The following is an 11,201-nucleotide window of genomic DNA, read 5'->3' as shown; positions in this document are numbered from 1 at the left end:
AAGTCCCCGTGGATCGCAGACACCTGACCTCGGAGCGGATCGGAGCGGTTCGGCTCCACTCGGTTTATTTTCATCCCACCCTCCATCGGAGCGGAGCGAGATGAAAACCGGACCCCACCGTGTTTAGAGGCAGCTGCACCAGACAAGCTGGACGGAGCCGGAGCGGAACCGGGACGAACAGTCGGACCCGAACAGGACCGGGACATCCGCGCGGTTTCGCTCTGGTTTCAAAGCTAAGAAGCTCCAGGTGAACACCGAGCGCTTTATCGTAACGGATCCGAGTTGGAGTGATCTCCTGGCGGCTGCGGCTCCAACTGCGCCCCGCTGACCGGAGGAGAACCGAACTGCTGACGGAGACAGAATCATGTACCAGGTCCAGGTGAGTTTCTACCGGAATTACACAGCCGTCCTCCTCCAGAGCACCCAGCTGTGTCTCCTCTGGTTTTCTGCCCCACTTTGTGAACATCAGCAGGCCTCTGACAGCTGCAACTTTACTTTGATATTTTCAGCTTTCTGCGCCTTTTCTCACCAGGTTTAGCACCGCTGGGTCTCCGGTAAAGTTTCATGTTCACACTTCATGACTGAGGCCATCAGTGTGAAGCTTCAGCTGTGAAAGGAGGACTCGTTTCATGATGATGATGAAGTCCGGGTGGTTTGTGCTGAACCATCTTCCAACAGGAAGAAAAATCTGAAACCTTTGTGTTTTTCTTTTATTTTCATGATTCAGGCTTTAAAATCTCCAAAGAAAACTGGAAATGTTCACAGTGAGCTCATCAAAAACTATCCTAACCGCTGTAAAACAAACGAATCAGAGAGAAGAACATGTCGGGGTGTTTCCCTCATGAAATATTCAAATATCCAGTTACTTCATCATCAAGTCAGGTGCGGATTCTTCGACTAATCAATGAGGCATTGCAACAAAAACAACTTTACCCTTTACCCTTTAACACTAACAGAGGTCCCACAACGTTCCCCTGAATTATTTCCTCTGACATCGCTGTGATGCTTCTTTAATGCTGCTTTAACATCGCTGTAATCTTTCTTTAATGCTGCTTTAACATCGCTGTAATCTTTCTTTAATGCTGCTTTAACATCGCTGTAATCTTTCTTTAATGCTGCTTTATCATCGCTACTGTTCTAATTCCTCCGATGGTTCCGTAACGCTCGCACTGAAGTTTTTTCTTTTATTTCACTTTATTTCATTTCCCTCCAACCTTCCACAGTCTTACTGAGATTTTCCTGGAATATGTGATGTTCCTCGGGTATTGCTCTAACTTCTAGGTCCCAGAACATTCCTGGGAGCCTCCTCCTCCGCTGTGTAACCTTCAGGGTCGCAGGAGCTGCAGCTTCCTGCTGGTCGGCGGCAGATTTACGGTTTAACTGTGGAGCAGTGAAATACAGATGCTGTCAGAGACCCCCTCGGTCCGTCATCACTTCCTGCTCTGAGTGTTTGTGTCACTGAATCAGGACACATTTTCATCTCAGCGCGTGCAGCAGCGCTTCATATAAATTCATCTTTACTCTGAAACAGCAGCTGTTGGACCGACCCACTTCTTCAGAGATTATTTCACTGATGCATCAGCTGATGTCCGGACTCGGAGCTCCGCCCACTCAGCGCTCCCTAAAGATTCGCTTCCTGACCGTATGAAAGCATGAAAGCTCTGAATCTTTTTATGAAGCTTGAATTTCTATCCTGATTCAGGCGGAAAGTTCTGCTCAGCTCTGACTCATCAACGTTTTTTTTATTATCTCAGTTAAAAACTGTTAAAGCATCCAAAATGGAGTCTGTGTCAGAGGTTGAAGCAGATGTGGAGCAGATGTTCCACACCTGTCCAACAGAAACGCCTGTTTTATTCTTCACTAAAACCAGAAGAAACATCAGAGCTGATGGATTTGTTCACATGTAGTTTTCCCATTTACGGATTGAACTCTGAGTAAAACAGCTGCTGATCAGTTTTATAAAACACCAGCTCATTTTTCTTTAGAAGTTTAAAGATTAGAATGTAAACCAAGCTCGAGTGTGCAGTTCAGGGGGACTTGGAATCCGCAGCTTTCGGAGATCAAAGCGGCACTCAGGTGTTCTGGTTCTGATGTGCAGAGACTCGCTCGGTCCAGCTGATCGGATGTTTAAAGCGAAACAAACGCCTCACTTTGATCCTCGGCTGCAGATAGAAGATAAAACAGGAAGAACAAACTCGCTTTGATGCAGACTGAAACAGACCAGAGCGGCTCATCGTTTTTCATCTTTCAGTGATTTTAATCGCTGAAGAGGAGGGAAAGGAAAGGAGGAGGAAGAGGTGAGGATGGAAGTAGGTGCAGCTGTGACCTGCCAGAACCTGCAGCTCGTCTTCATCAAACTTTTACGCCTTCATTATGTAACAGCGAGCGTTGAGAGACTGAAGGAAACAACTCGGACTAACCGACATTATTCTGAGGATGTCGTCTTCAGTCAGACATCAGTGATCACAGATTATTGATCCAACTGAGAATTCGTGATATGTTAAAACAACCAAAGCATCTGGATTTGTTCAACATCTGACAATTTAAAGGAGCCTCTTTGTCATGTTGACACAGTTTCCTGAAGTCTTATAACGTTCTTACAAAGTTCTCTGAAATTATTTCCTTTTATCTTGCTTTAATATAATGCTCTAACATAATGTTCCTCTAATATCATGCTATTGTTCCTAGAACAAGATGCCAAAACTCCCCCTTAAATTACAGTAATGGTCCTTTAACTTTCCTTGAACCTTTCTCACTATTTTCTGAAATATTCCAGTAATGTTCTTCTAATATCATGAAGATGGTAATGTTACCATAAAGTTACCATAAAGTTTATATAATGTTACCATAAAGTTTATATAACGTTCCGATAACGTTCCCGTAATGTTCAGATAACGTTCCCGTAATGTTCAGATAACGTTGCCGTAATGTTCCCATAATGTTCCGATAACGTTCCCATAATGTTCCGATAACGTTCCGATAACGTTCCCGTAATGTTCCCATAATGTTCAGATAATGTTCCGATAACGTTCCCATAATGTTCCGATAACGTTCCCGTAATGTTCCCATAATGTTCAGATAATGTTCCCATAACGTTCCCGTAATGTTCAGATAATGTTCCCATAATGTTCCGATAATGTTCCCATAATGTTCTCATAACGTTCCCGTAATGTTCAGATAATGTTCCCATAATGTTCCGATAATGTTCCCATAATGTTCAGATAATGTTCCCGTAATGTTCCCATAACGTTCCCGTAATGTTCAGATAATGTTCCCATAATGTTCCCATAACGTTCCCGTAATGTTCAGATAATGTTCCCATAATGTTCCCATAATGTTCAGATAATGTTCCCATAATGTTCCCATAACGTTCCCGTAATGTTCAGATAATGTTCCCATAATGTTCCCATAATGTTCAGATAATGTTCCCATAATGTTCCCATAATGTTCCCGTAATGTTCCCATAACTTTCCCGTAATGTTCCGATAATGTTCCCATAATGTTCCCATAACGTTCCCGTAATGTTCAGATAATGTTCCCATAATGTTCCGATAATGTTCCCATAATGTTCCCATAACGTTCCCGTAATGTTCAGATAATGTTCCCGTAATGTTCAGATAATGTTCCCGTAATGTTCAGATAATGTTCCCGTAATGTTCAGATAACGTTCCCATAATGTTCCCATAATGTTCCCATAATGTTCCCATAACGTTCCCGTAATGTTCCGATAACGTTCCCGTAATGTTCAGATAATGTTCCCGTAATGTTCCGATAACGTCCCTGTAATGTTCAGATAATGTTCAGATAACGTTCCGATAACGCTCCCATAATGTTCCAATAACGTTCCCGTAATGTTCCTGTAATGTTCAGATAACGTTCCCGTAATGTTCAGATAATGTTCCCGTAATGTTCAGATAACGTTCCCATAATGTTCCCATAATGTTCCCATAATGTTCCCATAACGTTCCCGTAATGTTCCGATAACGTTCCCGTAATGTTCAGATAATGTTCCCATAATGTTCCGATAACGTTCCCGTAATGTTCAGATAATGTTCCCATAATGCTCCGATAACGTTCCCATAATGTTCCGATAACGTTGAGCTTCCTGAGCGCAGGAAGAACAACCTCTGCTGGGCCTTTTTGATGATGGTGACTGTGTTGGTCTCCCACTTCAGGTTCCGGGAGATCGTGGATCCCAGGAACTTGAAGGTTTCAACAGCAGTCACAGTGCTGTCGGTGATGGCCGACAGAGTGGGGGGGCTCCTCTTAAAGTCCACTGTCATCTCCACAGTTTGGAGCGTGTTCAGCTCCAGATTGTTCCGACCACACCAGCAGACCTGCCGTCTGTAAGCAGACCCGTCACCGTCCTGGCTGAGGCCGATGACCGTTGTGTCATCTGCAAGCTTCAGGAGTTTAACAGACAAGTCTCTTGAGGCGCAGTCGTTGGTGTAAAGGGAGAAGAGCTGGGGGAGAGTACACACCTCTGGGGTGATAGTCCGAGTGCTGGATGTGATGCAGCCTCACCTGCTGCATCCTGTCAGTCAGTTAGTGTCATCCACTGTCAGATGGAGGAGGGCACAGTAAGCTGGGTGAGCTTGGTGTCTGGAACGATGGTATTGAACGCCGAACTGAAGTCCACAAACAGGATCCTGGCGTACATCCCTGCAGTGTCAAGGTTTTTCAGGATGTGATACAGTCCCACGTTTATGGCATCATCCACTGACCTGTTTGCCCGGTAGGCAAAGTGCAGGGGGTTCAGCAGGGGGTCTGTGAGGTCCTTCAGGTGCGATAGAGTCTCTCGAAGGACTTCATGACTGCAGACGTGAGGGCGACGGGCCTGTAGTCATTCAGTCCTGTGATGGTGGGTTTCTTGGGGAATCGAGATTATTGTGGAGAGTTTGAAGCATGAGGGGACTTCATTCCAGGGATCTGTTAAAGATCTGGGTGAAGATGGGGGCCAGCTGGTCAGCACAGACCTTCAGACAGGAGGGTGACACATTGTTCGGGCCGGTGCTTTCATCTTTTGTCTTTGTCTAAAAAGATGACAAACATCTTCACAGATCTTGAGTGCTGGTGGGGGTCAGAGGGGAGTGGTGGCAGAATGGCAGGGGGTGTTGGTAGGTCTATAATGTCTGAGGGGGGAGAGGTGTGAATGTGGTTCACTGCAGTGTTGGATGATGGTCTCCTGTAATTGGTGATGTTCTGCAGACCTCTCCACACTGATGCCGGATCATTAGCTGAAAGACTGTTTTTGACCTTTTCAGCATAGCTCCTCTTAGCTGCTTTCACCTCGGTCACTCAGTGCGGCTACAGGCGGGCAATCGGATCGGATTAATGGCTAAATTACAATAAGACTGAGTTATTCAGCTCATGTAACAAGCTTAATCCGACAAGAAATCGAATCGGATCGGGTTGCTTGCGATAGAATTAAGACCCGAGATAACTCGATCCAACAGTGGATCGGATCGAGCGTTCTGCGCATGATCCAGATTTTTTCCCGGGGTCGTGACCTGGAAGTGGAAGGAGACGATATTCCTGTTGCCGCCGTCAGAAAGAAAGAAACAACGCGATGGAGAATGCGCCGTTGTGCATCTCTGTGCCATAACCAGCTCATCACAGATGGAGAGGGACGCAGCTTCATCTCGCTCTGCGTTCGCCATCTTTCTGAATGCCTGAGTTTGTTGTTGTTGGCGGTGAAGACGTCAACAGGAAGTGGCTCTATTAGCGATAGCTGAAATGGGGACAGCGCCACCTATGGTACCGGGGTATGACCAGCTTTGGGCCAGTGATTCCATTCATTCACCACCATATATCCAAGGATAATTACCCTCAGATAAGGACCCAACTGTAGCTGTAATCCAGTTCATCTCATCATGTAGACCCACTGAGTGTGTTTCTGGCCTGGTTGTATAGGACTCTGTCCCCACTTCTGGAGGCCTCCTCCTTGGCCTGATGAAGTTACCTGAGTTTTGCAGTGCACCAGGGTTTGTTGTTTTTGTAGTTCTCCGCTAGCTTCCTTCAGTTCTCTGCTAGCTTCCTTCTGTTCTCCGCTAGCTTCCTTCAGTTCTCTGCTAGCTTCCTTCAGTTCTCTGCTAGCTTCCTTCAGTTCTCTGCTAGCTTCCTTCAGTTCTCTGCTAGCTTCCTTCTGTTCTCTGCTAGCTTCCTTCTGTTCTCTGCTAGCTTCCTTCTGTTCTCTCCTAGCTTCCTTCTGTTCTCTGCTAGCTTCCTTCTGTTCTCTGCTAGCTTCCTTCTGTTCTCTGCTAGCTTCCTTCTGTTCTCTGCTAGCTTCCTTCTGTTCTCTCCTAGCTTCCTTCTGTTCTCTGCTAGCTTCCTTCTGTTCTCTCCTAGCTTCCTTCTGTTCTCTGCTAGCTTCCTTCTGTTCTCTGCTAGCTTCCTTCAGTTCTCTGCTAGATTCCTTCTGTTCTCTCCTAGCGTTCCTCTCAGCTAACAAGCTGGCTGATTTCCATTAAAATGCTAACGTGAAATGTTCCCTTGTGTTTGTTCCGGTCAGTGGACTCATTATCACTGGCAGCTTCCTGCTGAGATGCTGTAGCATTGACGTTGTGCTATTGTGCTAAGCTAACTGGCTTTTACAATGGACACCCTGTACAGTATTTTCTGTTTTCTTTGAAATGCTCCCAAACTTTAGACATTTTTCTTCTTTTTCTCTGATTTTGCTCATTGTTGTTTCCTCCGTTTTCCTCCATCAAATCAAGCTGCTACAAATGTGCGCATGTTGTGCGACATTAATAACTGTCCGTGTGAAACAGGGCAACCACTGATTTTTCGTAATCGAGTTACTTGATGTATAATTTCAGCTGTAGGGAGACTTCAGCTCATTTAAATATATTCCGACAAAGGAAATAAGAGATAAGATGACAGAAGCTGCCCTCCGACCTTTGCACCACAAAACTTTGTGTTACTTATTATGTTTTCTATCCTTAGTCTTACTGCCTCTCATGCCTCACACTGAGTCGACTTCACCTTCTATGTCATTGTTCTTTTTTAAAAGTGATAATGACAATCAAGATTAGATATTTTAAAATCATCCTCTGATCACTTTGAGTCTGAAAAAAGAGGAGCTTTATGTCCTCAAACCTGACTCTGAAGGAGACTGTTTGTCCTCTGCAGGCTCCTGTAGTCGTCCTGTAGTTACAGTGCTGGTGACCGCAGCTCCGGCACCGCAGGGGAAACGCTCTCATATAAGATTAATTATCTGTTGGAGGATATAAATATCTGAGCTGCCGGGGTCAGATGCTCCTCTGCCGTCAGCCCTCTTTGTCAGGTTCTGCAGAGCTGCAGCCTCCGGGATCGCCTGCTCAGCCTCACACCCACGTCACTGTGATGGTTTCAGGTGGGCCCCCAGGAGCCCCGACCTGTCTGAGTTTGTTCATGTGAATCCTTTTTGTTTTGATGATGAGAAATGAGTTTAAAATATTTCTAATGTTGGGCAACTCACAGTTTGTGTTTCTATCAGTAGAAAGAAGATTTGTAGAAGAGCTAAGTAATATTTGAAAAGAGAGAAGAGAGCAGATGGATGATTGGTGACCAGCTCATTCACTAGTAGTACTACAGTAGTAATACTACAGTATAGTGGTAGTACTACAGTGCAGTGGTAGTATAACAGTAGTAATACCACAGTACAGTGGTAGTATAACAGTAGGAGTACTACAGTGCAGTGGTAGTATAACAGTAGGAGTACTACAGTGCAGTGGTAGTATAACAGTAGGAGTACTACAGTACAGTGGTAGTATAACAGTAGTAATACCACAGTACAGTGGTAGTATAACAGTAGTAATACTACAGTGCAGTGGTAGTATAACAGTAGGAGTACTACAGTACAGTGGTAGTATAACAGTAGCAGTACTACAGTACAGTGGTAGTATAACAGTAGTAATACTACAGTACAGTAGGAGTACTACAGTGCAGTGGTAGTGTAACAGTAGGAGTACTACAGTGCAGTGGTAGTATAACAGTAGCAGTACTACAGTACAGTGGTAGTATAACAGTAGTAATACTACAGTACAATAGGAGTACTACAGTGCAGTGGTAGTGTAACAGTAGGAGTACTACAGTGCAGTGGTAGTATAACAGTAGTAGTACTACAGTACAGTGGTAGTATAACAGTAGGAGTACTACAGTACAGTGGTAGTATAACAGTAGCAGTACTACAGTGCAGTGGTAGTATAACAGTAGGAGTACTACAGTACAGTGGTAGTATAACAGTAGCAGTACTACAGTACAGTGGTAGTATAACAGTAGTAATACTACAGTACAGTGGTAGTACTACAGTGCAGTGGTAGTATAACAGTAGTAATACCACAGTACAGTGGTAATACTACAATGCAGTGGTAGTGTAACAGTAGGAGTACTACAGTGCAGTGGTAGTGTAACAGTAGGAGTACTACAATGCAGTGGTAGTACTACAGTACAGTGGTAGTATAACAGTAGGAGTACTACAGTGCAGTGGTAGTGTAACAGTAGTAGTACTACAATGCAGTGGTAGTATAACAGTAGCAGTACTACAGTACAGTGGTAGTATAACAGTAGCAGTACTACAGTACAGTGGTAGTGCTACAGTGCAGTGGTAGTATAACAGTAGTAATACCACAGTACAGTGGTAGTATAACAGTAGTAATACTACAGTACAGTGGTAGTACTACAGTGCAGTGGTAGTATAACAATAGGAGTACTACAGTACAGTGGTAGTATAACAGTAGCAGTACTACAGTGTAGTGGTAGTATAACAGTAGGAGTACTACAGTACAGTGGTAGTATAACAGTAGTAATACTACAGTGCAGTGGTAGTATAACAGTAGGAGTACTACAGTACAGTGGTAGTATAACAGTAGCAGTACTACAGTACAGTGGTAGTATAACAGTAGTAATACTACAGTACAGTAGGAGTACTACAGTGCAGTGGTAGTGTAACAGTAGGAGTACTACAGTGCAGTGGTAGTATAACAGTAGTAGTACTACAGTACAGTGGTAGTATAACAGTAGGAGTACTACAGTACAGTGGTAGTATAACAGTAGCAGTACTACAGTGCAGTGGTAGTATAACAGTAGGAGTACTACAGTACAGTGGTAGTATAACAGTAGCAGTACTACAGTACAGTGTTAGAATAACAGTAGGAGTACTACAGTACAGTGGTAGTATAACAGTAGCAGTACTACAGTACAGTGGTAGTATAACAGTAGTAATACTACAGTACAGTAGGAGTACTACAGTGCAGTGGTAGTGTAACAGTAGGAGTACTACAGTGCAGTGGTAGTATAACAGTAGTAGTACTACAGTACAGTGGTAGTATAACAGTAGGAGTACTACAGTACAGTGGTAGTATAACAGTAGCAGTACTACAGTGCAGTGGTAGTATAACAGTAGGAGTACTACAGTACAGTGGTAGTATAACAGTAGCAGTACTACAGTACAGTGTTAGTATAACAGTAGCAGTACTACAGTGCAGTGGTAGTATAACAGTAGTAATACCACAGTACAGTGGTAGTATAACAGTAGGAGTACTACAGTACAGTGGTAGTATAACAGTAGCAGTACTACAGTACAGTGGTGGTATAACAGTAGTAATACTACAGTACAGTAGGAGTACTACAGTGCAGTGGTAGTGTAACAGTAGGAGTACTACAATGCAGTGGTAGTACTACAGTACAGTGGTAGTATAACAGTAGGAGTGCTACAGTACAGTGGTAGTATAACAGTAGCAGTACTACAGTACAGTGGTAGTGCTACAGTGCAGTGGTAGTATAACAGTAGTAATACCACAGTACAGTGGTAGTATAACAGTAGTAATACTACAGTACAGTGGTAGTATAACAGTAGTAATACCACAGTACAGTGGTAGTACTACAGTGCAGTGGTAGTATAACAATAGGAGTACTACAGTACAGTGGTAGTATAACAGTAGCAGTACTACAGTGCAGTGGTAGTATAACAGTAGGAGTACTACAGTACAGTGGTAGTATAACAGTAGCAGTACTACAGTACAGTGGTAGTATAACAGTAGTAATACTACAGTACAGTGGTAGTACTACAGTGCAGTGGTAGTATAACAGTAGTAATACCACAGTACAGTGGTAGTACTACAGTGCAGTGGTAGTGTAACAGTAGTAGTACTACAGTACAGTGGTAGTATAACAGTAGGAGTACTACAATGCAGTGGTAGTACGACAGTACAGTGGTAGTATAACAGTAGGAGTACTACAGTACAGTGGTAGTGTAACAGTAGCAGTACTACAGTACAGTGGTAGTATAACAGTAGTAATACTACAATACAGTGGTAGTATAACAGTAGGAGTACTACAGTACAGTGGTAGTATAACAGTAGGAGTACTACAGTACAGTGGTAGTATAACAGTAGTAATACTACAGTACAGTGGTAGTATAACAGTAGGAGTACTACAGTACAGTGGTAGTATAACAGTAGTAGTGCTACAGTACAGTGGTAGTATAACAGTAGTAGTACTACAGTGCAGTGGTAGTATAACAGTAGCAGTACTACAGTACAGTGGTAGTATAACAGTAGTAGTACTACAGTGCAGTGGTAGTATAACAGTAGTAGTACTACAGTACAGTGGTAGTATAACAGTGCAGTGGTAGTATAACAGTAGTAGTGCTACAGTACAGTGGTAGTATAACAGTAGTAATACTACAGTACAGTGGTAGTATAACAGTAGGAGTACTACAGTACAGTGGTAGTATAACAGTAGTAGTGCTACAGTACAGTGGTAGTATAACAGTAGTAGTACTACAGTGCAGTGGTAGTATAACAGTAGCAGTACTACAGTACAGTGGTAGTATAACAGTAGCAGTGCTACAGTACAGTGGTAGTATAACAGTAGTAGTACTACAGTGCAGTGGTAGTATAACAGTAGGAGTACTACAGTACAGTGGTAGTATAACAGTAGCAGTACTACAGTACAGTGGTAGTATAACAGTAGTAATACTACAGTACAGTGGTAGTACTACAGTGCAGTGGTAGTATAACAGTAGTAGTGCTACAGTACAGTGGTAATATAACAGTAGTAATACTACAGTACAGTGGTAGTATAACAGTAGCAGTGCTACAGTACAGTGGTAGTATAACAGTAGGAGTACTACAGTACAGTGGTAGTATAACAGTAGTAGTGCTACAGTACAGTGGTAGTATAACAGTAGTAGTACTACAGTGCAGTGGTAGTATAAC

At 43.3% G+C, this 11,201-nt stretch overlaps 1 protein-coding gene across 1 annotated transcript in view; it reads left to right on the top strand.

The window, feature by feature from the left end:
* The window catches only part of pex5lb (peroxisomal biogenesis factor 5-like b), a 32,490-nt gene continuing 21,289 nt past the window's right edge, over positions 1-11,201 (top strand). The window contains exon 1 of the mRNA XM_072363403.1: positions 1-379. Coding sequence (XP_072219504.1) covers positions 365-379 — 15 coding nt within the window. The 5' untranslated portion in view covers positions 1-364. The remainder of the gene's footprint in view (positions 380-11,201) is intronic.

The sequence above is a fragment of the Leuresthes tenuis genome, unplaced genomic scaffold (genome assembly GCF_036924035.1).
Source record: "Leuresthes tenuis unplaced genomic scaffold, fLeuTen1.0.hap1 SCAF_14, whole genome shotgun sequence".
NCBI classification, from domain to species: domain Eukaryota; kingdom Metazoa; phylum Chordata; class Actinopteri; order Atheriniformes; family Atherinopsidae; genus Leuresthes; species Leuresthes tenuis.
The sequence above is the reverse complement of the archived record's forward strand: the minus strand, read 5'-3'. Positions and strand labels throughout refer to the sequence as shown.